At 44.2% G+C, this 27,366-nt stretch overlaps 1 protein-coding gene across 1 annotated transcript in view; it reads left to right on the forward strand.

Moving 5' to 3' along the window:
* Positions 1-1,335: 1,335 nt before the first annotated feature.
* The window catches only part of TRPM8 (transient receptor potential cation channel, subfamily M, member 8), a gene marked incomplete at its 5' end in the record, with an annotated part of 29,960 nt that continues 3,929 nt past the window's right edge, over positions 1,336-27,366 (forward strand). Inside the window, 18 exons of the mRNA XM_010083850.1 lie at positions 1,336-1,513; positions 1,880-2,052; positions 2,672-2,846; positions 3,911-3,978; positions 6,558-6,755; positions 9,057-9,159; positions 9,486-9,604; positions 9,920-10,210; positions 11,310-11,405; positions 12,244-12,373; positions 14,626-14,771; positions 15,166-15,278; positions 15,738-15,954; positions 19,526-19,617; positions 20,660-20,801; positions 22,359-22,530; positions 22,771-22,948; positions 25,679-25,869. Coding sequence (XP_010082152.1) covers positions 1,336-1,513; positions 1,880-2,052; positions 2,672-2,846; positions 3,911-3,978; positions 6,558-6,755; positions 9,057-9,159; positions 9,486-9,604; positions 9,920-10,210; positions 11,310-11,405; positions 12,244-12,373; positions 14,626-14,771; positions 15,166-15,278; positions 15,738-15,954; positions 19,526-19,617; positions 20,660-20,801; positions 22,359-22,530; positions 22,771-22,948; positions 25,679-25,869 — 2,782 coding nt within the window. The remainder of the gene's footprint in view (positions 1,514-1,879; positions 2,053-2,671; positions 2,847-3,910; positions 3,979-6,557; positions 6,756-9,056; positions 9,160-9,485; positions 9,605-9,919; positions 10,211-11,309; positions 11,406-12,243; positions 12,374-14,625; positions 14,772-15,165; positions 15,279-15,737; positions 15,955-19,525; positions 19,618-20,659; positions 20,802-22,358; positions 22,531-22,770; positions 22,949-25,678; positions 25,870-27,366) is intronic.

Consider the following 27,366-nt stretch of genomic DNA (forward strand, 5'->3'; position numbering starts at 1 on the left):
GCTTAAAACAAAGGGTTGCTCTCACAAAGACAGAGATGCCCTGGGCCTGCCTTGGGTTGAGGACGTGTTTAGATGCTAATCTGTGGAGTATCACCTGGGTCTATCCTCCCTTGCTTCTCCCTTTCCAGTTCATTCAGTGGAGGTGCTTGAGGTAAAGAGCTGAGTGTTTCAGCTGAGAGACTGTGAAACTGAATTTCCCCTTCAGGCTATAGGACAAGGCTCCTCTGTTTAAAGAAGTTTTTGAATGATGTGATCGTATATTGTTTAACTGTGGGTTTAATCTTATGCTAAACAAATGATATGAAAATATTAATGTAGTTGTTTTCGTAGGTGCATTCTCCTTATTTCTCTATGAACTTTGATGTGCGTACATTAACACAAATGGGTTTTTGAGACAGCTTTGCTTCCCCCACCCCCTCCAGAGTGTATGAATTCATGTACCAAACAGTGATGGAGAAGTAAATTCCTGTTGGGATTTCTCAAGCATCCCCTCTTCCCCCCATAATTCCAGTTCTAAGTAACTACAGTTTGCCAGCAGAAATCGGATGGAAGAAACAGAAAAGACAGGATGAGAGGATCAAAACTGTGATGATAGGGGAAGGAACTGCTAACAAAACGAGATGAGAGAATGCAACACCCGTAAGGCCACAAGATACAGGAGACTCCTCGGACCCCTAAAGGACTCTTTAGCTAATTATAATAAGAAGCGGGGCTGGGAAACGAATATGAATGAATGTATTGTGAAACTTAATGGATATGCAACATTTTGGGGAATAAATAGGGGGATAGGTTTTGTGGAAAGGCACGCCTGTTGGTAGAGCAGATGCTCCCCTCACGCCCAGCACTGCTCGCTTATTCTCCACCTACAAACAAAATAAGATTTTAACTTTTTTTCTAGCCGCGAAAGTGCCTTCGTTGATAACAACTTGAAATGCTCTTATGAATATATGCTATGATAGAGAGACCATGCACATGGAGCCTGCAATTTATAGTTTATTAAATTAAGGATTTAATAATGTAATCAAAATACAACTGTAATTAGTTAGTTCACTTACAACAATACTACCACTAATCCAGAATCTAAGCTATAAATAGTATTCTTACAGTTAGTTGTTACACCATAAGCTTCCTTGGTGTTGTGTTCATCCTTACAACATTCCTCTGGATCCCAAGATCCATGCTCTTGCCTTCCTGTAGTGGAAGGTGGCTTGTGGGTGCCTAGTTGCAGAAGGAGGATAAAGATGCATTAGAGAAGAAAATGCTATTCCTTGTCTGTTCCTAGCTGTCACTATTTATCCATTGCTATATTTGTTCTCTTATTTTCTTTCACCCAAGTACATCCGTTTGTCGTGCGACACAGACTCCGAAACGCTGTATGATCTCATGACCCAGCACTGGCACCTGAAAACCCCTAACCTGGTCATCTCTGTCACTGGGGGCGCAAAGAACTTTGCGCTCAAGCCCCGGATGCGCAAGATATTCAGCAGGCTGATCTACATTGCCCAGTCCAAAGGTAAAGATCTGCCTATCTCTGTGTGGTTTTTTTTTTTTTTAATTGCTGCCTAATGCTGTTGGAGAGGTAACAGCTCAAAGGGTCAACAGGGAAGCAGTGTGTTGGATTTTTGTTTGTTTGGTTGGTGCACTTGTGGCAAATGTGACCTCTAATGATTTGGAGTAACAGGGTTGAGAGCTAGTCGTCAGGTGCCCATGATAACATCAGGTAAGTCGTGTAGCATATCTTTTGTGTTTAATTGAAGAACAAATATCTCTTCTGAGGTAAAGTCTTGAGAGGGGATTGGGTTGTGGTATCTTAAAGGTCATGCATTAGGAGGGTGGGTATTCCACTACTTTCTCCCAGGAGATTGGATGTTGTCCCCAGGGGCCTGGATTTTCACAGGAGGCACGCATTATGGGCTGATGAAGTACATCGGCGAAGTGGTCAGAGACAACACCATCAGCCGGAGCTCGGAAGAGAACGTGGTGGCTATAGGCATCGCAGCCTGGGGCATGATTTCCAACCGAGAAAGTCTGATTCGCAGTGGTGATGATAACGTAAGAAACATGTACAGTTGGTGGGGACACAAAGCGGAGGCTTGGCTGTCAGTTGTACCGACTCATTGATACTGTCGTCCTGTGTGTCAGACACACTGCTATAGCTCGCCTTGTCTTTTGTCCACTACATGTTATAGATCATAGCTAAAAAAAGACTCTGCTAGATAAAAAAAAAAACCAACCATTTTAGTTTACTGAGGGTTGTAAGGAGGTTTGGGGGTTGAACTAGATGATCAAGAGGTCCCTTCCAACCTAAAACATTTTGTGACTCTGGGAGGCACTGAAAGTAAGTTTGCCACAGATTTAATGTTTCTGCTGGTTGAAGGAAGTGTGCATTGCTTAACAGGATCTCTGAAAGGACTAAACCGTTGCAAATAACTTCTGTCGCTCTTGTAAAAGAAAACTTTCTCTGCAAATATTTATGCTTTGCTCTTGTATAGGGTTTCTCTCGCTGTCTTTGCTGCTGTTGGGACTGCCAGTGAGCAGTGTCTCAAGTCAGGAAATCCAGACTCCTAACTAATGAGGAATAGTTGGTGGCTAGGGGTTCAGCTCTCACTGGTTTGTCTTTGAAGGCTTGTGCGTGCTCTGCCCTTGTTAAACGCTGTGCTTGTGCTTGTAGGGGTACTACTTGGCCCACTACATAATGGATGATCTCAAGAGAGACCCGCTCTATTGCCTGGATAATAATCACACCCATCTCTTGCTGGTTGATAACGGCACCCATGGGCACCCGACGGTAGAGGCAAAAGTACGAACTCAGTTAGAAAAGTACATTTCGGAGCTGGTTATCCCAGGTAGGTGTGGGCATCAGCTTGCAGACCTCCTTCCCCTTAGTCCTCGCATGCTTTGGGGCTGATTAACGCTATTTTATGAGAACAAGAGAGTAGTGGTGGCATCCCTTGGACGTTAAGCTGGAAGGGATGTGTTAACTGCATTACGTCTTCAGCTCTTTCAGGCTTCTTCAGAGCAACATCCTTCCCCTTGTCTTTCTTTTTGTATGTGATAATAGTCCTTTGTGGGACACAGCAAATAATCCATTTCAGCCATCCAGCCCTTCCCTCTCTTCCTGCTGGGCTATCTGTTGGAAGTTGACCCTTCTACTCCCCACCTGGAATTCCAGGCAGCTGAAGCACAACTACACAGGAGCTGAAATTAGGCTTTTCCCAGAATATTGACTTGTGAGGGTGGTTGGTTCATCTGAAACCTACTCCTAAATAATTTCTCTTTCAGCTCCTTCTTTGCCAAAAAGTAAAAAATTAAAAGCCTTGTCAGGGAATTCTTAGTTAATGAGTTTTTTGTGGTTGGTGTTGTTTTTTGTTTTTTTTTTTTTACTGTGTATCTAAGCTCAAGCACACTTGCTGTTAGTCATGATGAAGCACCCAGAATCATTACGAAACTTAGTATGTCTTTTAAATTCTAGCTCCTAGGTTTACAGAGTTGCTAGCTTTCCTTCACAAATGAAAATGTGAAGTCAGAAGTTCTGAATCTTCAACTTGTGATAAGAACCTTCCACCTAGACTCAAAATGGTCAAAGCAGGAGGTAAATAGAATAAAATCAGGTGTTTTGGGGACTTTGGAGCTAGTAAAAAATTTGATTGGGAGCAGGAAAAAAGCATCAGGTGGAGAAGGGTGTCTGAAGGCAGCTATGCAGAACATTAGGCAAAACTGTGTTTTCATTAAAAACAGGAAATAACTGTTAATAGACTTGGCAAAATCAACAGTAAACTCGTAGTGGAATGTCTGCGTGAACTGCTTGGAAATTCTTTCATTATACTCAGGAAAAATAAGTTGTTCAAACTGTGTTAATGGGTTGAATGTTTTTCCTTTTTTTTTTTTTTTCTTTTGGCATGTTTCACAGAGTCTAATTATGGTGGGAAGATTCCAATTGTGTGTTTTGCTCAAGGTGGAGGGAAAGGGACTTTGAAAGTAAGTTTATTTCCTTATTTCCAGGAGCGACAGTAGGGATATTGCTTTAGTATTTAAAGACAGGTTGCTCCACAAGCAACATGATAAAGTAGACAGTCATATTATTTACTCAAGCTTGCCCAGCACTTGCTATAGCACCTTGCTTGCAGTTGCATTTAAGCTTATGAGGTTTGTTTCAGTTAACATTTTCTATGCAAAATTTCTGTCTCAGGCTGACATTCTGGAAACTTTTGGCTGGGATAGTTCAGTTTTCTTAGTTCTCCCATAACAAATCCAGAACAAAAAAGTTTGTTTCTTGTGTTTATTTGAGCAGCGATCAGAAGAGTCTTTGTCAGCCATGTAGCATTTGATGCTTTTTATACAAATTTGCCTAAACTTTGGTTTGGGAAAACTTGACTTGCCCACGTGCAGTGGAGATTAGTGCAATTAGTGTGAGTTCTAGATCTGTCTCAGTGTTAAACAACAGGATTGTTACTTCCTCCTCTACTTGCAAGAGTGACGATGAGCGGTCTGAGTGAGGAGGGTGGAACTGGGGGAGCAAAGGGACCTGGGAGCAGAGGATGTGAAATCAGGCTGTGTGGGAAGGGAACAGCCAGGGTGGGTGAGGATGAGCTGGCTCTGACTTGCAGCAAGACAAAGAGCTGACATAGCCCGGGCTGAAGGACCTTGAGAGGGGGCTGGGTTTTGCAAGGTAGGATACAATGAAGAGTATGTCAGTGCTTCAGTCAGTAAAACTGAAGCAGGGTGATATTATAATTATCTCTTTCGAAGATGTGATCTTGGTGCTACCTGTTCTGACTGGAGCTGTGCTGTCAATACTGAGGCTAATCAAACTGTTTTGCTTGTCAGGATGACAGTGGGAATTCAACACACAGCCTCTGTTACCGCTTTATTGCTAACACTAATCCATCGGTCTGAACAACTCCATGAAAGTTCAGATCATTATCCCGGCCTCCCTGTACGCTTCCTGGGTGTTCTGGTTCCATTCACATGATGAATTCTAGCTTTGCCCACAGGCAGATTGCAGGTGAATACAGATGGAGTTCAGTGTGTTAATCAGTGGTCCTAAAATGAAGCGAAGCATCCATTCAGGTTTGAGAGCAAAGCTTTGCTGAAAATTACATGTTGAATGTGCCCATCTCCTTTTAGTTCCAAAATGCCACCATCTAAGAGAGGATTTGACCACGGTGAAGGAGCTGTTTCTGTGTGCCATGCAGTGTAGCTGCGTGGGCAGCCTTGTGGTTACAGGGGTGTTACGGAGAGAACTCCAACCCACTGCTGAGAAATGATACGTAACACAGGCTTCCTAGCTAACTAATCAGAATGAATGAAAGCCTTGGTAAATCAAATGCCCCATTCCTGGCAAGAGGCTCCTCTGAAAAGGAACTGGAGGGTTCGTGCCCATCTCTTGGCTATTTGTCAGTGTTACTAGTCCATTGAGACATTCATCTCTGCGTTTTTGCTCATTTGTAGGTGAAGCCATTTTCTCAAGGACTAAAGCGAGTGTCTGACGAGCCCACAGTGACACAGCACAGTTCATGCTGTGGGTGTCTGTCCTTGCCATGCCCTCCTCTTGGCCAGGAGAGACTCCTTCTTCCTTAGCTCCTGTGACTGGTGCATGACAGGAATCAGCCCTAGCACAGGAGAAGTAAAACTGTTTCAAGCTTCTGTTTTAAAGTTCCTGTCAAGTAAAACTCGCACTTTAGCTGGGCTCTTCTTAAGAAAACCACTTGGGTCTAGTTGGCAAGAAAGAACACCTTGCTTTTATCGTGGACCTGTTGTTCAGTATACAGGAGTAATGTGCTCACAGTTTTAATGACTCCAGGTTGATTTTTCTCATGAACCTGTCTCTTCAGGGAGCGAATAAACATTCTGTCTTTCCCCTGATGGATGCATTGACTCCTTTTGTGCAATTTGCCAGCAGACAGCTTGTATTCTGGTGGCTGTGTCCTCAATGGTTGTGATGCAAATGAAACAAATGTCTCCTGTTGTGGTCTTTGCAACAGGGGGGCTAATGGCCCTTCCAGCATTACTTCAGCACCTTTTTTTTTTCTTGCCCATAAGCAGTGTACACCACTTGTGTGAGATATCACATAACTAGCTACTTGGGGACGTTTGGTAACATTGGAGTTCAATATTCTCATGATACTACAGAAGTGATCTCTGTGTAAAAACAACTGCTGCTTGGACATCCAGCAAATAAAGCCAGGGCCCTCGTACGTGAGCAGTGCTGCGCCATGAAACAGCAGTGACTCTGGCTGGGCAATGCTCCAATGTGTCCTGAATGCCATTTCCCCTTGGCAATATTCCTGATCTGCTAATCAGCTCTGACGTTTGGCAGATGGTGATTTCTGTCCCTCAGTTTCTGTGGGGCTCTTCACAGCTCTGTCATCAGGTGGATGCTGTTGTAAAGGGCTGGCATTGGTAAGGTAGCAGTGGGCAGTAATCAAAGTACTACTCATGGGTTCCTGTTTTTCTCACCTAAGTCAAGCCTCCAGCCTCTAGGCTTTCTTAGGGAATAGTAGGCTCTAATAACACAGTCGTGCTTCAAGTGGTCACCTCTCTCTCTCCCTCCCTAGTCTATCAATGTGGCCATCAAGAGCAAGATTCCCTGTGTCGTGGTGGAAGGCTCTGGCCGGATCGCTGATGTTATTGCTAGCTTGATAGAGACAAAAGGCACTTTTACTTCTTCCTGTGTCAAGGAGAGCTTGCTCAGGTATCTGCCTCGCACCATTTCAAGGCTCTCGGAAGAGGAGACGGAAAGTTGGATCAAGTGGGTAAGTGTGTGCTACTGCAGGGAGCTAGCAAGGCTGAGAGTGGGAGAAGGGCAGAGGATACAGGGGGTCAGGAACAGCTAGTGACTTCCAAATCAGGGATGTTGCTCTCTGGTGAGACCTTTAGGATGTACAGGGACATGTCCGTGAGGGTTTAAAAAATAAATATTCTGAACTCTTACAGGGATTGGAACAAAAGGAGTGGGAGATTGCTATCTTTTGGAAAAGTAGCACATGTCTAGGCACAGGAGAGCTAAGGCCAGATGTTTTCTAACTGTCTGCTCCCTGGATGCTTTTGTGGTTCCTCTGGAGCACTGGCTGCTGGATGTGTCTCTTGGTTGATGTGCTGGTTGGTGTTGCAGTTTCTCTGCGTGCTTTGTGAAGGTGGAGAAACTGGATACTTGCTGAATTGGGCCTCACAATGCTAAATCCTGCTGAGGTGCGCAGAGACAAATGGTTATCGCTGCTACCGCATGGATTTTCAAATCATAGTGTTCTACTTCAGGATTCTCTCATTTGTTCCAAAAGTTCTTGTCTTTCTCCCTGCATCGCTTAAGTATTTGGCAGAACAGTCACTTGAGACTAGGAGTGGAATGTTTAGGACTAGGGGTTTGGTCAGTATTTTGCCACAGCAGCATCCCTGCACCATCTCCACTGCGACTGTTCGCGTGGACTTACTGGTACTGTGGGCATAGGGTGCAGCTGAAGGTACAACAATGCACATACACCAGCAAATTCTCCTTTTGCTGTTCTTTGCCTTGTTGACCAGAGCTAGAGCCTTCAAGATATAGTCACTGTTGTGATCTCATAGGTAACTGTTTATTACAAGAGTGGTTTTTGGAGGCTGGGGAAACTGGAGAAGTAAGGAGAGCATCTGCTATTTGCATGGGCCAGTCTCAGGAAACTCTTGTACCTCTCCAGTGACTGACCTTCAGATGGATCTATTTTTTAGCTATGCTTTTGTTCTCAATAAAGACAGAAGAAAATGGAGCTCCAGAAAAATCTTCATGTTCTGTTATTTTTTAGAAGTCTTAGTTCCAACAACACTTCAGCTCACTGAACAATCCATTAACTTGAGCTAATTGGCTTTCTCAATTAACTGCCCAGTGCTTTATCCTGGGATCTGATTCTCTTTTCCTCACTTGGTTAGTCACCTCCTACCCACCTTCACAGTGGGGAGTGATTGTGTATTCAAACCTCCAAGTTCATAATGGGGGATGGAAAATGTTATATTGCTTCTTGTACACTGCAGGCCCCTTCTCTCAGCTCTCTGTGCGCACCCCCCCAGCTTCTTTTTTAGTGAGTGCACCATTGCAAGTTGTTTGCAGGCCCAAACACTCAAGCTTCTGTGTGTGTTTTCTTTGATATGAACCAAACGAAGCTGCTGGTGTTGAAGGAGCTATTGTTACTGGTAAAGCCTGAGTCTGAGCTCTTGGTCAGAGCTTGGCAGAGTGGGTCCATGGGGCAACCTACAAGTTCCGCTGGGCACAACCTGCTCCACTGGACCCTGTTTTGAGCAGCGGCATCTGCAGAGCTTACGATCTCAACAACTCTTTGCTTCTGTATTAAGAAGCTCGCAGGAATAAGGCATGGCCTTTTGCAGAGGCAGTCCTGCAGAAACCAGGTTTGAACTCGGACTTTGAGCTTGGGGACTGCGGCATCCAAACGTGAAGAGGAAGAACTGCCCTCTGAGCAGACCATGAGCCTCTGGTTTCCAGAAGGAGCTCCACACTGGAGAGCGGGCTGCTGCTGAAGGCACTTTTCCCTGTTCAGTCACCTGGCCACGTTCTTCACAGCTGAGCTGAGCTGCCTTGGTGTGCGCCTTGTCCTTCAGTCAAGACTGGCTACGATTATTTGTTCCTTATGTGGTAGGAGTAACTTTATAAGGCTTGGTTATGTGAGAAATGATCTCTGTTTTTGACAAAGCAGAAGGAGGTGGAAACAGTGTTCTCTAATAAACTGCTAGACGTTTGTTGAAACTTGTGCTGTCACAGTCAGTTTTGTCTTTACGAGTAGTTTCTAATTACTGAGATTATATCTTTTTGGTGATGATGTTCTGCAGAGAGGGAATCACAGTTATTTGCTATATGTTCAGAGGATAATTCATCTTTTACTTTGACTTGAAAATAAATCTCATAATCTACTTCTGTCTGGACTTGATTAAATTTTAACTGTACATGGAAATGGGGCTGATGAGAAGCAGCTTTGCTACGATGTGATGGGAAATTTCTTTTAAAGATGCTGTAGGAGATCAACTAATGAACAGCCTAGATTGCTTTGAGATGGAACTTCTTCTTTTTGTAGATCAAAGAAGTCCTTGAGAACCCTCATTTACTGACAGTTATCAAAATAGAAGAAGCTGGAGATGAAATTGTGAGCAATGCCATTTCTTTTGCTCTGTACAAAGGCAAGTGATTGTTTTTCTGTTCTCTTTTTTTCATAGATTATTTTTTTAAATAGATTTAATAGATTAATAGGACACTGAGGAGCCTGAAGGAAATGTGCTGATTTGGATTGATGAGGTGCTCCTAACAGCTCCTATGTTGGGCCATAAATATGTCTCTAAGCCTCCAGCATCCTCTAAAACCCAATCAGAAAGATGCATGTGAGTTGGGGGAAAGACACATGATAGTGGTCTTGTCAGGTAGAGTGTGAAAAGCAGAGGTGAATAAGCATGCCAAGAAGATCTTTTGTCTCTGGTCTTTTACCTAGAAGACTGTTCTTCCTCTGCAGCTTTCAGCACCAATGAACATGACAGAGATAACTGGAACGGGCAGCTGAAGCTGCTGCTGGAGTGGAACCAATTGGACCTGGCCAGTGATGAGATCTTCACCAATGACCGAAACTGGGAGGTACGGACCACTTCTGTCTGAGTACAACGACAGGGGAACAGTGGGAAGGGAGACGTTGTCACAGCAGCCCCTGTCTCAGCACCCCAGCCTCTGTGATGATAAGTAAGAGTGTCTATTCCTCCACGCACTGACACCACTGATTGCAAAGGTTATCTGCCCATGCCAGAAGGACTCTAGGCCATCCAGCAAAGACAATCGTATACAGAAAAAAATTGATTCTGATGACAAAGTGGCAATTAGCTGTGTGTGTCAGGCCCTTAGATAAGCTTGGTGTCTCACACGCTCCTTAATATTTGCTTTTCTGTTTCTTCCTAGTCTGCTGACCTGCAGGATGTCATGTTCACAGCCCTAGTGAAAGACAGGCCCAAATTTGTCCGTCTCTTCCTGGAAAACGGCTTGAATATGAGGAAGTTCCTTACCACAGAGGTCCTTAGAGAGTTGTACACCAACTACTTCAGCAGCCTGGTGTTCAAGAACCTGCAGATCGCCAAGAATTCCTATAATGATGCGCCCCTCACATTTGTGTGGAAGATGGTTGAGGACTTCCGAAGAGGTCTCAAAAGAGATGACAAAAATAGCAAGGATGAGATGGCGATACATCTTTCAGTAAGTGATGAACAGTTTGATTCCACTATGCATCCACTGGAAGGATGAAACAAAAAAATTGTTTCCGGTATAGCAGGATTTGCTTTAATAGTCTGAGCCATGTTTTACATTTAATGTACTGCCCCATTTTACAAATGCATGTAAGGGTCATTTAACTGCAAGGAAAATAGATGAGTGTATTTTGGTGTTGAGTTAAAATATTTTCTATTAGAGCAACCACTCCTCTAGTTATGCTTGGATTTTATACCAATATAAATTCAGAGTCTGGTACAGAAGTGCTAACTGGGCGTGAGGAATCTGGGCTCTTATATTTTGGTACAGACTCTTGTATCTTAAACCTTACTTTCTGTAAGGGTGTCAAGCACCTTCTGGACTTTATTTCGTTGGCAGGCAGCACCAGACTTCTTAGTTACCACATCACAGTAGGTCCAAACATCAGATCCTGATGTGAGTTTTAAAACTGTAGCTCAGGCATCAGATAGGAAACTTTTGAAGTCAGTTTTTGACTTCAGAGATGCAATGCAACACATGTGACATTCAGGGGAAGCTTGATTTAAAAATGCTGGTTAGCTTTGAGAGTTTTCATTAAAGCTTGTGGCTCTTAAAAGTTTTGTTACTCAGGAGTCCTTTTGTGATGGTTTTGCCATCCCCAGGTGCTAACTGCTCTAATGCAAAGAAGATAGTGGTATAGAAATTCCTCTCTGTTTAAGTTTTTGTGAAGTTCAGAGTCTTGCTTAAACACAAAAGGTATATCAGTGTAAAGTCATTGTTCCTTTTGGAGGATGTCAAGCTGTGAGTGAGGCTGTCTGAACTGGAAGGGTTAAAGCAGAAAGTGACTTTGACCTAAAATGTCCTTTAATGGCCACTTTAGGAAAAGCAGGGAGGCTGCTTCTTCCACACCAACAGGAAAATATAAGGCTTTCATATAAATATAAACTAAAGTTAGTGTGTGGTAAGTGACAGATAGCCGAGAGAGAGGATCAGTGGGCTGGCTGTAAAAGGAAGAAGATATGAAAGCAAGAGTGGCAGGCTAGGATTTCTTCCAGTTGAATACAGTTTGGTGAGCTTAGGTCTCAGGAGTTGTTGCTCTTCCTTCCAGGATGAGTGTCCTATCACAAGGCATCCGTTGCAAGCTCTGTTTATTTGGTCAGTTCTTCAGAACAAGAAAGAGTTGTCTAAAGTCATTTGGGAGCAAGTAAGTTGAATTGTCCTTTACTCCTCTTTGCAAACAGCACGGTGGTGTTCCTTTTCTTTGGTTTGTAGGCCTTGGAAGGCTCTAATCCTCATACACACAACCACAAGAGGGAATTGCTAGATGGCTCTGTAACTGCGTTTAATATTACCCCTTTTGTGTTTGGGGGTGGGTTTTATACTTTCCTAATGTTGTGTGAGTCAGCAGCCCAGCTAGCATTTACCTATAGTTGTGTGTTCTCAACTGTGTTCAAACTTGGATGCTGAGTTCCCACCCATTCCACAATGTAGATGTGTTCTGATCCAAGGTGTTTGATTAAAATCCGTTTCTAATGTTGGTTAGGCAGTGCATTGAGTGATAACTATCCAGTACGTCATCCACAGGCTGTAAGTGTGAGGCAAGTGCAAGCAAAGCTAATGGATGTTGCTGCTCACCTTGGTCTTTGTGTCCAAAGCAGAGTGCTGCTTCCCTGCACGTGCAGATGTTTTGAAGGGAACAGACTAACATAGTCCGGGCAGTTTGGTGTACACCCAACTGGTTCAGGATGGTGGACAGTGAAGATGGTAGTGTAGCTCATGGCAGAGCAGTCGCTCTTTCGTGAACCCTCAGCCAGAGATGCAAAGCTGATATATAACTATCAAACACGAGACCTTCTCAGACTGGTCACAAAATTGTTACCACACCAGTACGCTGATGGTTACCATTCATTTTGTGGAACTGGGTCTTCATTTGTAAGTCTTGACTGGGAACTGAGCAGCTGCAAAAAAGGGGGATAACTTTTAAAGAGTTTATCGCATTCTTTTCACAGAAGGCTTTGCATGACTTAACTCTTTCTCCGTAGACCAGAGGCTGCACTTTGGCAGCGCTTGGGGCCAGTAAGCTGCTGAAAAGCATGGCAAAGGTGAAGAATGATATAAATGCTGCTGGTGAGTCTGAGGAGCTCGCTAATGAGTATGAAACAAGAGCAGTAGGTAAGTGCTTTCTTCCAGTCCTCTAGAAATTTAATAGAAGAGGTCAGGAAATTGTTTTCTTTTTTGGCACATGACTTCTTTTAATGGTCTCCAGGTCTGATGTGTAGCAATGATTGCATAGAGATGTTTTTATTTTGTACAGAAAACCAAACTGGTAACCCTGCTGGTTTTGTTCAGCACAATGCAAGGCAAGATAATTCATTCGATTTGCCTGAAATGCTGCCTGGAAATTCAGTCTGATTTATAAAGAAGAGAAATGACATCTCAAAAGGAAGTAGAAAGAAAGCTTCATTTAGAAAACTAGATATCCAACATTAAATGCTTCCCTTTAATGTAAAAATGTGGTTTTACTGCTTGGAAATCTCTTCCATACCATCTGTTCCTAGTAGAAACTGTGTCCTGTCTGAACAGTTTGCCTCCAAAAGTGGGTGTAGGGATGGAGGGTTGGTAGAGAATTTGTTTCATTGGGAAGAAAAGGTACCTAACTCTAATGACAAGGCTGAAAAAGAGTGCCCAGAAATAGCAAGGAGACTGGAGAAATAAAAGAAGCTTTCAGCATGAGTGCTGGTAACATTCAGGTTGAGAAGAGACATCCTTCAAATGTGCAGTACTTTTGGGGACTGAGCATGAACTGCAAAAGGTAAAAAGTAGATTGAATTCCTAAATTCTGAACTGCAGAATCACATAACTTCCTTATTCTAAGTTGTCAAGATCTCTCATTGAGAATTAGGTTTTTTTTCTTCCTTTATATGATCTTCAGTTTATGCTACTGCAAGGACTGTCAGTAATTCAGAATTGAGCCCTGCATCTCATGGGCTGCAGTGACCAATAGTTTCTTATTTCATGAGGGCAACTGGTGCCAGGAGAGCAGGGGGATGATTTTTTTTTTTTAGAACTTCAATTTTCTGGAGCAATAATGCTGATGGTTCCTCAGTGTCTAGTTATCCTGCAGATTATTCAGAGAAGCATGCTAATGAAAGCCAGCACAGCTGGCAGATGTCAGGACAGGGATTCATTTGCAGCACCCACAACTTACAAATTGAAGATTATCTGTGATGCGCCCTGTGGAGCAGGACCTTGGCTCCTAAACTGGGAGGGAGATACAACACAGCATTGCCTCTTGGGCTTTATGACAGGTTATGGCCTTGTTCTCTCGCCTAGTGCAGAAAACAGTGGATCTGTAACTGCAGTGCTCCTGAAAGCAGATTGTTTGCTCCTTTTTTGGGGCTCACAGCAGCTAGGCTAGCTTTGTTTTAATTTGTGTGTCTATCAGAAGGACTGCGAAGCTATTGCGTGCTCCACTAAGGAGTGCCACGGGGCAACGCTGAAAATAACTTGCTCATTATCAGAAAGTGTCTCCTACTTCCTGAGATGAAAGCTGCTTAAACAGACTTTCCTAAAGGTTTTTGTATCCTTCAGGACTGATGGAGAAGTGAGCAGGTCCCACCGAAGTCTGTCTGTCGAGATCTGTCTGCATATTGCAGTGTACGTGGTAACACCAGCTGAAAGTATCAGTGTGTGTGCATCCTTGCTGTCGTGGTGGCACAGCTGTTTGGGAAAAGCCTGGGAAAATGTGCCATTGGAGAAAGGAGATGCTAGTGAATGCTGGCATGTTGTATAAGAGGCTGAATTGCTCTTCAGGGCAGTTGTGCTTTGTCAGATGCACAAACAGAACTGCCTTCAGGTGCCAAACACCCAGAGCTGGAAAGAGAAATAATTTTTCACTCTAAGCACGTTGTAAGTGGCAAAAATCTGTGGGCAGAATAAGATACTTGTTTTAGAAGAGCTACGAGCATGTTTGCAATGCGTTTCCCCGTGAAAAAGCATCAGATTCTGCCCTGGTTGTTTAACGCTGCTGTTAACATGGGACTGCTGAGACCGACTGTGTGTCATTAGATCAGTGTTAAATGAATGAAAAGAAGATGAAACAAGCAAATGTACTGAGTCATTTGAGTAGGAGTAGTTAATCTTTTTCCTACATGTGTTATTGCAGAACTCAATGCTATCTCTGTATGAGCTGATTTAGTACTGCAGTTTTCCATCCAGGCATAAATTCTGCATGAAAGCTGGGGTGGTAAAGCAATGCACCCCTTGCTTTACCATGCTGACAGCGCAGACAGAGTTCTTGTATCTACATGCTTTAATATTACAAATATTACACTTTGGAAGTCACTGAAGACAATTGCATCCAAGTTGGTGGGAAGTTTGAGTCTGAAGTTGGAGCTCAGTGTGGGACTGCCTTTTTCCTCCAGAGCTGTTCACCGAGTGCTACAGCAATGATGAAGATCTCGCTGAGCAGCTGCTGACCTATTCCTGCGAAGCCTGGGGAGGGAGCAATTGTCTGGAACTAGCAGTGGAAGCTAAGGACCAGCAGTTCATTGCACAGCCAGGGGTGCAGGTAATGTCACTGGAAATCAGGTGCACAGATTGCTGTAACTCCTGTCATCTGGGTGGCTTAAAAAAAAGTGAACATTCTTTATGTGAAAATGCTATGTCCGCATTGAACAGTCTGTGAAAGGCAAATGCTCAGACACTGTCTTGGTAGAAGTGAGAGCCTCCAGGCAATGTTTCCCAGCCCTGCGAGCACCAACTGAGCTTTGCACAGCCGCAGCAAAGCTATGTCCTGCAGTACACTCCCAGGACCAGTGTTTGCAGTGCTGTGAAGTGCAATCCAGGGAGCACTGACTGGGGCTGGTGGGGGGAACACGGTGTGTGGCTCCTTTTCTTGAAAGAGAAGCTGGCTGATTTTGTTGCTGCTAGAACAGATGAGGATATTTTCTTCTTCCCTGCAGAATTTCCTTTCCAAGCAGTGGTATGGTGAGATTTCAAGAGACACTAAGAACTGGAAGATTATACTGTGTCTGCTCTTTTTCCCTTTGATCGGCTGTGGTTTCATCTCATTCAGGTAATCAACTGGCTTCTTATTAGCAGAGGCAAAGCAAGTCAATTAATCACAGAATCATAGGGCAATTCAGGCTGGAAGGGATGTTGATCATCCACTCCAACCCTCTGCTCAGAGCAGGGTGAGCTGGAGCAGGTTGCCCAGGACTGTACTCAGTTGGGTTTTGAGTATCTCCAAGGTTGGAGACTCCACAGCCACTCTGGGGAACCTGTGCGAGTGTTCAATCACTCTCAAATAAAGGCATAATCGCTGAATAAACTTTTGAAGGTTGTGTCCTCACTCTGATCTGGAGTTGATATGCCAGTTTATTTGCATACCTAGTAAGTGGATGCAGAATGGCATTACCTTTAATGTCCTGTGCTAGGCTTTGCACCTTTCTCATTTTCACTTTGATCAAGAGCACAAATGTTTCCAGGCATAAAAACTATGCTTTGAGACCTTTTCCCTCTTTTAATTCCTCAGGAAAAAGCCCGTGGAGAAGAGTAAGAAACTCTTCTTGTATTATGTGTCTTTCTTCACCTCTCCATTTGTGGTCTTCTCCTGGAATGTCATCTTCTACATCGCTTTTCTGTTGCTCTTCGCCTACGTGTTGCTTATGGATTTCCAGAAGGAACCTACAGTCCTGGAGATGATCCTTTACGTCCTGGTCTTCATTCTCCTTTGTGATGAAGTGAGACAAGTAGGCAGCGCTTGCAAACCAAAAATGTTTAATGCTAGATTAAAAGCCTTGTGGGTTTTCCCCTCCTAGTAAGGCAGTGTAGGGTGCTTCAAAGTTACAGGGGAACCACTTCCTGGGAGATATGTTCAGGCAACTCAAGGCACAATGAATATTTTTCCCCTGGTGTTTAATTCCTACTTATGCCCCAATGGCTGCGGTGTCCATGCACCAAGAGGAGTGTGTATTGACTTTGAAGCTGTGTGGATAAACTGATGCCAGTGGAGATATTTCTCAGGAATGCTGGGCTTGGATTGCCAAAGCGGTTGGGAATAGGAGGTTAGATTTAGTACATGTATCTGGGTGCATACTTCTAGATCAAGCGATTCTTGCCTCTCTTCTCCACATCCCCCCACCTTTTTTTTTTTCCTTTTTGATCTGTCATTGTGTATTTCTGTTTATCTTTTAATCATAAATACAATTTTTGCTAGTTTCACGTAGTCCCCAGGGCCAGCTTTGGGCTGCCTGCATTGCTGGTCTGGTGTGGGAACAGTGTGTGGGGCTGCCTGTATACCCAGCTGCTTAGTTGGTGTTCTTCTCACTTCATATGTAAGGGGACACCTGAAATATGGTGGTTTTCAGGCAAACTGCTCTCTACCGGTCAGTGTTCAGGGCAGTGGGAAGATGTAGGGGAAATGGGTGTGTGGTTTCAGGGCAGCGCTGCTTTCTGATTGTCCTCTCAGGCATTACCCCCCCAATGAGTGTCTGTGGGTGATCTGCTGGGTCAGACCACCCTGCAGCAACATTTCCTACACGAGCTCGAATGGCATTGCTGAGCATTGATGTTACTGTGCTTCGCTTGCTGGGTGGTCTTTTTCCTTTTTAATCATCAAGGTTGTACCCTGCTTAAGGCAACTTTACTTGCTAAGGCAAATGGGGGAAAAGTAAAAGACTGTTGCAATGAAAACACTAATTGAGTGTTTTTCTGATGATTTAGGTTCTGATGTCTCTGGACCTGTCCTTGCACTTCCTGTGTGTCCCCAGCAAAATCCCTGGGGAAAGCCTTAAGGATAGAAACCTTTTTTCCTACCAGTGTCACTATGTCTCACTACCCTGAGCAGGCAGAAAAACATCAGCTCCCAGTAATCCCATTAAGAGCTAGTGGCCAGACTGCACCAGTTTGATTGTGGGCGTGAAGGCAGCTAAAGCAGACTTTATTGAAGATTGAAAGTTCTCTTAAGTCAGTGTCCTGCCTTCAGACCTATTTTGCTAAGGAGCAAAATGCAGAGCAGTGTCCCAGTCCTGTAAGCTTCTCCGGAAACTTTCTCCCTGGCCTCCTCCAAGTTAGATTGGGTGTGCATCAGTCTAACTCTGCAGTCAAAATTGCATCTGTGTCCTTAATATTTAGAACAAAGAGGTATGTCTCAGATTTTGTATCCACATCAAAGGAAAAGTAAGAGTAACATTCCCTGTGGTCCCACTGTAGCTGCTGCAGTCTGATTGCTAGTTTTGGGGAGAAATCAGCTCTCCAGTTAGAGACTGGTGTGTCTGTAGAGGTGGTAGCTACTAGAAATTGTTCCAAATTTAAAGCAGATTGTTTCACCGCCCAGGAGAACGGCACTGTATCTGAGCCGCAAGCTGCTGGCTCAAGCCTGCTTTCACATCTGATGCTCCTAGAGATTTTTAACTAGCTGGAGCTACTTTCTGGTGTCCCATTTAGAGCTGACGTGGCAATAGCAAAATCAAAGATGCCTTTTTCCTGTTATCTTCTTAGCCACATGGATGTAGCCTCCAGCCAGGTGAGTGGGTAGGCTTGTGGGTTGCACAGGAAAGCCCTGTTTTCTCAAACAGAGAAGGAATCTGGAGAGAACCTCCGTGCATGGTAACTCTTAGCAGTGAGAACTGCTTGGTATTTGAAGGACTGTGCTGCCCGTGCTGCCCTGCGATCTCAGGTGTTCTTATTTCTCTTTTTGCTTCTGTTTTGTCTTGTTTCTGGTTTAGAGCAAAACCTGTTGCCTTTCCTCCATCCACAATTGTGCTCTTAAGGGAAGAGGTGTCAGGCTTAAACCTGCTGCATTTAATGCAGCTGTAGTGCGGTGCTTTGTGCAAGGCGTTTGGCCGCTCTGCAGCTAGCTGTTCACATCAAACACCACTTCACTGCCACTGAGCAAAACAGCTTGTGTTTGATTTAGGGAGTTACTAAAGAGAAACAGCCCCATGTCAGCGATGTCAGATATGCTGTTCCCCCTCAGCGCTCAACCTTTTCTACCTGAAGTATTTAAGAAAGTTGTCTATGGGTCCCCAAGATGCTGAAAACAGTGTCTGTAATATCTTGAGCCTGACATCTGCTCGTCTTGTCCATCTTTAGCGATGTAAATCATCATATGAAGAAAATGCAACAGTTGTGCAACTAGACTGGCAAAGTGGGGCACTCTACTTACAGCTCCCTCTGCATTTAGAAGAAAATTCCTCTCAATCTCTGTTTCTCTTAAAAGTACTGAAAGCAGAAGTGCCTTCCTTGGGTGTGTTAGCTATAGAGAGGGTCACTGATCAGTACTCCACTGAGCTGTGGTTAGAAAACAGAAAAGAATTACGATCAGAGACTCAGTCTGCTTCTTCAGGCAGGTGGAGGTTTCTCCTGGTAAAGCTGCTTGTCGTAATGAGTCACCTCGACTTGGGTTCAGAGGTCGGTTCTTGCACAGACTTTGGATCCAGGGTGTGCCAGCAGTCGCTCAGCCTGGGAAAGGGCAGCTTCTCTCTAGACTTGCAATTCAGAAATAGAGGCAACTAATTAAAACAATAAATTAACTCTCATCTTTGATCAAAACCACGCATGTGTAGCCAGGGAGAGATTACTGACTTAGCTCTGAAAAAAGAGAAGCCAGAATACTTCAACTACCCCAGAACAGTGACCCTTCTGCCTCCCTCCAGTGTTTCATCTGCTCTTATTAAGCCAAACCGAGACTCCTTTGACCCGTTTGGCAGCATCTACCCCAAGGTCCCCTGGCAGCATGTGCATACCCAGTGAGCAGTAAGCACTTGGCTCTTGTCAGGAGTGTTCCTTCCTGTCCCCATGCCCAAGCACCCCTGTGGTTGCAGCGTGTCCTTTGAGCACAGTCATGCACACTGTGGTGCGATGGTTGTGGCACCAGTGTGCTTTACTGGTCCCAGTGCAAAAAGCATTAGCTTGGGACATCTGAACTGCAGCAGAAAATGAAAAAAAAAAAGAAAAAAGGAAAAAAAAGGAGAAAAGAAAAAAAGAAAAAATAGAAAAAGAAGCTCTAAACAAAGAAAATCTTCACCCACGGTCTTATTAGAAGTTAGCAGTAAGAACATGTTGCCAGTAATGTCTAGTGTTGCTGGATATATTTAAAACCCTGTTTTTGGGGAAATTAAAAGCAATCTGAACTCTAGTGTACTTATTATATGTGACAAAAAGTTAACTGGGCAAGGAAGCAATCCTTGCCATTGCAGTGGGTGCAGTATTCACCCGTGAGGACATTCAGTGGGGATAGCTGGGGGGAGGAGGGGCGAGCTTTCTGTGTCGCTGGCCAGGGCTGTGAGATGGTTCCTTTCTGCTCTTTTTCCTTTCCAGTGGTACATGAACGGCAGTAAGTATTTCTCAGATCCGTGGAATGTTATGGATACGCTAGCAATCTTCTACTTCATAGCGGGGATTGCGCTCAGGTGAGTAGTATCTTTTCTTGTGGCTGTGTTATGGCTTTGCTTCCTTTCTTGGGTTTGACTACATCCTGTAACTAGACTTCGGGAAATGATGTGTTCATGAAGCTCCCTGTTCTTTGTGAAGGCCCCAGATACTGGTAAGTCTTTACTCTAAATCTTTAAAAGCACGTGATGATCCTTGAGGTCTTTTCCAACCTTAATGATTCCATGATTCTACGATTCTAAATAAAATAAAGTGATCAGGGGAACACCTGCGCACAGTATTTTATTTTTGTTTACTGGAAGTTGAGTCTATCCCTGGAATCAAAGGTGCCTTTTCTAAACTTGGATCTTTCTAGGCCAGCAGGACAGCCTGTCTTAAAGCTTAGCTTTGGATGAGCATTTTTAGAAGAGGATGACTGAAGTAGGCTTAGGTTCATGACAGTGCCTTCAAGCCTGGCTATGCAGAGCACATCAGACACAGCCGCAGGGTAAGCTGGCTCATAGCTCAGAGTCAGAAGCTCTTTGTGATTTTCCTGACTCCTGTTATTGACTATTTAGTGTGGTAATCTGGAGTCTTTGTGCTCTAGTGTGTTGTATTTAAGGGGCTGTAACTGTACCTACAATAGTCCGACAGAATGTCATTAGCTCACATAAGCTGTTTTACATGAACGGGTGAATTAACAACCGTGACAAAGAAATTATGGAAACGCGTTTTACGGCGCAACTGTTCAGCTGTAACTTAGTTCTTGTTGCCCCCGCGCAGCAGAGCAGTCATTGCACTGTGATGTTTTTGGAGAGCTGTGGGAGCAGCTAGAAGGTACAAGATTTCTTTGCTGGTAGTAGTTGTAGAGGGGAAGAGGAGGCACAGCGATGATGTAGCTGAGGTAGGAGGTGTGTTAACCAGTTCTACCACCCGTCATCAGGTGGGAGAGTGCATGGGGCCCTGGATAGCTGTGCTCCGTTTTCTACTCTCCCCATTTCAGTGTTTCAGTGTATCTTTACCTGGCTTCTGCATGCTTTACCCAACGCTTTTCTCTTAATCTTCTTTTACTGTCTCCATTAGGCTTCACTCATCTGATGAAAGCTCTTGGTATTCTGGGAGAGTCATCTTCTGTTTGGACTACATCGTTTTTACTCTGAGGCTGATCCATATTTTCACAGTTAGCAGGAATCTAGGACCCAAAATTATTATGCTGCAAAGGATGGTAAGATTCTGGCAGCTATTCAAGAGAGTCTAAATAAATTATGTGGCACATCCTTTTTCCTCAAGAGTGGAAATCACCACTGTTCTGATGATGACAGCAAGTTCTCTCCTTCTCTTAAATCTGCTAAATGGGATTAATTAAGATTTAAATAGGACCTAATTAAGAGCAGGGCCTTTTTCTCTCCCTTTGCACAGGGAGAGAATAAAGATCAAGCTGAAGAACAGAAGAGGAAATTTGTTTCCTGGCAGCTTTTGTCTTGCATGTCTCAAATGTTTCAGTGGCATATTCCATCACTCTTGTTGCTCACATGAGCATTCCCCAAACAAGACAGTGATGATAAATGGCATAGGAGGAGGATTTTTGCCTTCCGCAGCATCCATCACACCAGTAGCTGGAGAAGCGGGTGGCGAGGAGCCTCTCATGGAGTGCTCTGGCTGATTCTGTGCTTTGTAGCTGGAGGGGATGTTTCACAGCAGACTGGGAAAGGTACTAGGAAGAGAGCAGAGTTCTCTATCTCACTGATGTGGCTTGCTGTAGGTGTGGGAGCGAGGATCATTGGAGAGCTGGAGTAGGTCTGCCTGAATCTGTGTATGTCACTGGGAGCTGATCTTCCCTCCAGGGATATCTCTGCACGCACACACACATACTCCAAAGAAAAGACATCTGAAGTGTACCCAACATGGGGAGCATTTGGGGAATGGCACTCGAAGGGCACGGGAAGTGAGTGTTGTTAAAAGTCTTTAGGAGAAGGTTTTCCCTGTTTTTCTGCATTTCTGCAGTGGTTGGGTTGTCTCTGTGCCACAGCAAAGGATTGTCATGTATGGAATTTTAAAACCAGTTATGTGGTGGCAATGGCAGTAATAGCGTAGGCTGCAGCTTACCCAGAAAGCCTTTATTTGGCCTTGTACCACTGCTGCAAAGCTGAAGTCTAGGGATTCCCTGGCCTTAGAGTGCCTTATGAGGTGGAAGCAATGACAGGATTGTTTCTTGTACATCATTCTCTTGTTTGGCTTTCTGCAAAGGGGATGAGTTTTTGAGTAAGTCTAATAATAGTGACTCTTGGGGCTAGTGGAAGGGCAGATCACAAAAGTGTTGGCCAGTGTCTGGACTATAAACATTGGTTTGAAGCCATCCAGAGTGGCATTTTCGGAAGTGGTGGCTGCTTCCACCTGACACTCAGCTGCAGGGTCTGCAGCTACAGTTGTTGTTGCATAGATAATCTTTATCTGTGGATCTGCCTTTTGTGGGTGGAACTGTCAGATGCCAGAGGATATCCTATATCCTGAAATGTGCCTTATTTTTAGGGTTGTGTAAATATTTTTGAAGCTCCCGGAATGGGAATGATCAATTATTTGTGTGTGTGTGTGTGTGTTGGTGACTATAAATTTACAAAGCAGTGATGTGGAAACTTGAATTCAAATGGTGCTAACTTGTGTAGGCTTTTCTAATATTTGTTCTTCACACTAATATCAAATCAGGGAGGAAAAAAAAGCTGTGTGTGTTTTGCAGCAGACGTGCGGCGGGGTGCTGATGCGTTTGTCTGTTGTCCTTTTTCAGATGATAGATGTCTTCTTCTTCCTCTTCCTCTTTGCTGTGTGGATGGTGGCCTTTGGTGTGGCCAGACAAGGCATCCTGAGGAAGAACGAGCACCGCTGGGAGTGGATATTTCGATCCGTCATCTACGAGCCGTACCTGGCTATGTTCGGCCAGTACCCTGATGATGTTGACGGTAGCTATCCTCTGCGGGAATGTCTTCTGGGTGTACGGAAGGCTCTGTCCTTTCAGTGTTTGCCCACTCCTGTGTTGACCCCTTTCCTCCAAGCAGCCAGAAGGCAAGGTTTTGTGTCTGATGGGGAGGTGGGGAAGGAGGAGACCACACGTGTTGTGGTCAGTGGCGGTACCTGGGGCTGGACCCGGCAGCAAGAGGGGGAAAGGGCTCACTGTTTGCTCTCCCCTCTCCCCCTCTGAGGTACCACCTACAACTTTGATCGCTGCACCTTTTCTGGGAATGAGTCCAAGCCCTTGTGCGTGGAGCTGGATGCCAACAACCAGCCCCGCTTCCCGGAGTGGATTACCATTCCTCTTGTCTGCATTTACATGCTCTCAACAAACATCCTCCTCGTGAACCTGCTTGTGGCCATGTTTGGGTACGTAACAAGCGAGTGATCATTTGCTTGTGCTCTCTGTATCAGTATCCCTTTGAGAAAGGGAATGAAGTCCTGGGAAATGGCAGGAAGCCAGACCTTGTACTCTTCCTGTGTCTCTTGCAGAGGAATTGCTGGGAATAGTCTGAACAGGGTTCTCAGCTTGAAAGAGACCTCACGAGTGAAGGATGGTGTGGGACGGTGAACAAAGGCGAGGTTATTCCGTGTTTCTCACAGCAGTCTGATCAAAACTGGTACAATGTCCTGGGCATGAACTGCTGCCTGTCCTTTTACTACTTCTCAAGGCATCCTTCACACAGTGGGCTTAGTACAAACCCCGGTGCTTCACACAGGGTTATAGCAGTGCTTTACCAGGTGTGAGCTGCTGCACTATTGCCCTTGCTGGGCTGAATAAACGAGATGTTGTTATTGCAATCTGTTTATGACACTATGGTTTTATTAAGCAGAACTACTGTGTGGTGATGATGGTGTGTTACTGCTCTAGTGGATCTGCTGTTTATTGTTCTGAGTTATACCAGAGGCAATGGGCTGCATCTCCTAGGGACATACAAAAGGACTTTGTCTTGAGAAATGCCATTGCCTCTCTTTTTACTTGGTAGTTTAGCTGTCTGTGGGCCTGCCAGTTAGGAGGCCTGTTCTGCTATCTTGTGAGGTGTTACACCAAGCAGATGGATCACACCTGAAATATGGTGCTGGTACCTGCTGACCCGACACATACCCAGGACTGAATTGCCAAATTGTGCCGTTGTGCACATTATCAAACATATATTGACTGCATTGGGCCAACAAGAGCAGGGAAAAGTTTCCTCAGCTTTTTCTGGAAGTCTTTGTTTACACTGCAAGCTCTGACGCAGAGTTGAGTAATAATGCCAAGTCCTTCATATCAGGAGCGTGTTGCCCTCCTGCCTCACTTGTGGGTTGTGAATGCAGTTGGATCAGTGCTGTGGCTCTGTTCCCCTTCCCAGCCTCGCTGATTTTCTGCTTTACCTTCCCTTGCAGCATAACAACAATACTTACAACCCCTGGGCATCATTCTTGAGGTCTGCTATGTTTATTTTTGTGTGTTCTGATGGTACCTTGGCAGTGACTGGCTTGGCAGGAATTTACTTTGGCAACGAGAGTGTTTGCAGGAACTCCTAAGGACTCTTGGTTTGCCTCAAGAGGATCTCCCATCTGAAGGATAGTGCCAATTTTTCCTGACCTGAGATATATTAGTGTGATGAGTTGAGAATGCCTTGGCTCTGGGATCTGCTCTCCCTTCTGCTCTGAACCTTTCTTCCCATGCTGACCTGGACCCCAAAGACAGTCAGAAATGTGATTTTTGGCAAGGCAGCTAGGACTGGTGCAGCGTATCTATTTATTGTACATGTGTTTTCCTGACCTGCACGGGACCTGGGGACAGAAGACAATGCTTAGATTCCCTAGAAAGGCTGAAAGCAATTCACATTAATAAAGGAAACTGTAGCAGTAAGCCAGCTCTACCCCAGAAGCCTTTGATATTTGTTGAAACACTTACTTGAACAGCATCTCATAGTAAAAGTTCTGGTTTATACAGTTATGCCAGTAAAAACCTAGTTTTTGCCAGTTCAGCTTATTTTGTGGAAGGACCCAGCATGAATTCTCTAATGACACTCTCAGAGCTTTGCATAGTTCACTTTAACAATAGACTGAACAACTTAATCAAGCAGGAGCACTGGATTGTACTGAACTCCGAAAGCCCAGTGGGCAAACAGCAATCCCAGATGTTTTTTTTCTTGATGCAGTTAGAAATGTGTGAATCTGTGATGGCTCCTCCTAAGACCAGTGTGTACATAGTGTTTGTCAATCTTTGATAATCCTGCTGTCTATTAGACCCCAGACAGTCTCTTTATATGTTGTAATTACAATTACATGTTAATTTTAACAACAGAGAATCCAACTTTTTCTTTGCATCCAGTATGTATTGGCTGAAAAGGATAAATATTACATTTTAGATACTTCTGAAATTCAGGGTTGTATTTATCTTCTAAAATGATAAATAATTTCCACCAGATGAAGGTTTTAGCTTGTCTCATGCAGGGGTCCATTAGGACCTTGACACAGGCATTTTGGAAGCATCCATCTGCCATTTATGTCAGCAATGAAAGGTCAGGCAGACGGTGAGCAGTTTGCTCTTGTGGTTGTTGCTTTGCTGGGTTTGTACAGTAGGTTTGATCCATGCCTGGAGCATGCTTAATGCCTCTACTAAAAATCTCAGGAGCTTTTCACTTTTTGTACATGTTCTATTTTTAGGTGGGTTGGGGTTTTTTTTGCTTAGAAAGAAGTTAGCTGTTGAATTCATGAGACACAGTATCTTGCAAAGAAGGATCCTGTTCTGCTGTGTCTAGGCTGGAAGGAAATTGCCTAGAGCTAAGATAGTGCAACTATGTGGAGTATTTTCTCTGTGTTCCTATCTTTTCCAGTTTATTTGCAACTTCAGTTTTTTGGTGTGTTTTGTTGTTGTTGTTTTTTTTTTGTTTTTTTTTTGTTTTTTTTTACTTAGTGCTTTCCATTTTCAAATTTCTCTTTAAAAAGTGGACAAACTCAGCCTCCTAATCAGTAAAACTTACCAGCTCCAGGATGACTTTATGAAAACATGCCTTAGTATAATAAAGGGAAATGCCGTGTTACTTGGCTCTGATGGATGTCTTTGAATAGCTAAAGCTGTCTATATTTTCTTTCTTCGCCTGTTAGCTACACTGTTGGATCAGTACAAGAGAACAATGACCAGGTGTGGAAGTTCCAGCGTTACTTCTTGGTCCAAGAATACTGCAATCGCTTGACTATCCCCTTTCCTTTCGTCATCTTTGCCTACATATTCATGGTGATGAGGAAATGTTTCAAATGCTGCTGTAAGAAGGAAAGTAAAGAGCCATCTATTTGTTGTGAGTAGGATTATTCCTTACTGCCTAGAAGTCAGCTCTGGGACAGGTGCATTGCAGCTCTTTCATGGCATGGTGTGCTTCAACCAGGCAGTTAGTCTTTTGGGAAATTTTCAAGGGCAATGTAGACCTTTGAGGAGGTGGTTGTGCTGGAAATGAGGAGCAGCTGGTTCATGTTTCTCCATCAAATGCAAAACCACTGTGTTACTGGAAAACTCTCTGATAAGATTCAAATCCAAGCCCCTGGCTGCTTCTCAGCTGTAATCTTCCTGCAGTATTCAAGGTGTGTTCTCTCTGGGCTGTGGGGAATTATGCTCCTAACTCTTCATGATAAAACTCTGAGCATTGGGTTTGGTCTGGTTAGAGAGCTTTTGTGTTCTACCTTGAGACCTACTCCACTTGAGTACTGTGCAGTTGTCCAGTGCTTTCTTGTCCAAGCCATTTTGAGGCAGAATTACCTTGGGTGTAAATCAAGTAAGTCTTCAACTTAATCTTATCAGTTTAGGGCTGCCTGTGCTGCTTCCTAGCCTTGAAAAGGTTTGGGGTTTTTTTGTATTAGATCACTGAATAAATTAATGCAGAGCTTGCAGCAGCTGAAAATCATCTTCATGGTCTGCATGAAAGTGTAAACTATCCCATTTGTCATTAGCATCTGGTAGTGCATCCCCCCTGCACTGCTCCCAAGTGGCAGAGATCCCTGATCTTGCATGTTCCAAATATCTAGGTAACTTGTACAAGATGCGGTCTTGGTCTCTGCTTGCCGCTATACCTTCTGCAATTGCATTTCTCTTTGTCCTTCCATTACAGCCTCCAAGGGCAGCCTAGTAGAGACCAATCTTCAGAGGCTCTTCTGCCTGCTAGTGAGGGATTGAAAGAGAATGCGGAGTGTCTCCTGGCCCTCTGGGCATGGCCAAATGGGCAAACCACCTCACAACTGCAGGAGTGGCTGAGTCAGTCCTCTAGCTATTTCCCCCTTGTTTACTCTGCCAGAGAGCACAGACATAAATTGCTTTAACAAATTTTTTCCCCCCAACAAAGGGATTGTTTTCTCTTTTTTTGAGGTGCCATTGAGAAACAGCTGAGAGAGGCTAAGTTGAGTAATTGACAGATTTGTTTCCATCCATCAGCAACTTGACTGTTGCCCTGCAGCACAGGCTGGATTTGTTATTAGTTTAGGAGAAAGATGCCTGCTTTGGGGTATAAAATTCCTTAGCACTGACTAAATAATTCTGGCTGTCCAAATCACTGTTTGGTTTCCTTGCTGGGGAGGTTGTTTAACAGAAGCTATTTCTGCCCAAATGATGTACAGCTGATGTTGCAGTTCTAAAAGTAAAGGGAAGAATTGTTAGAGCCAGAATATCACTGTTTGAGCTGGTGATGGGAACCGAGAACTGCGTGGAGAGAAAGCACGCTAACGTATTGACTATTGCAAAATCCTGGCTTCCCCACTTCACTCTTACGGAAATGGTTGGCGTTTGGGTGCTTAGGCGCCTGTTGGTA

This window comes from Pterocles gutturalis, unplaced genomic scaffold, assembly GCF_000699245.1.
Source record: "Pterocles gutturalis isolate BGI_N339 unplaced genomic scaffold, ASM69924v1 scaffold11425, whole genome shotgun sequence".
NCBI lineage: Eukaryota > Metazoa > Chordata > Aves > Pterocliformes > Pteroclidae > Pterocles > Pterocles gutturalis.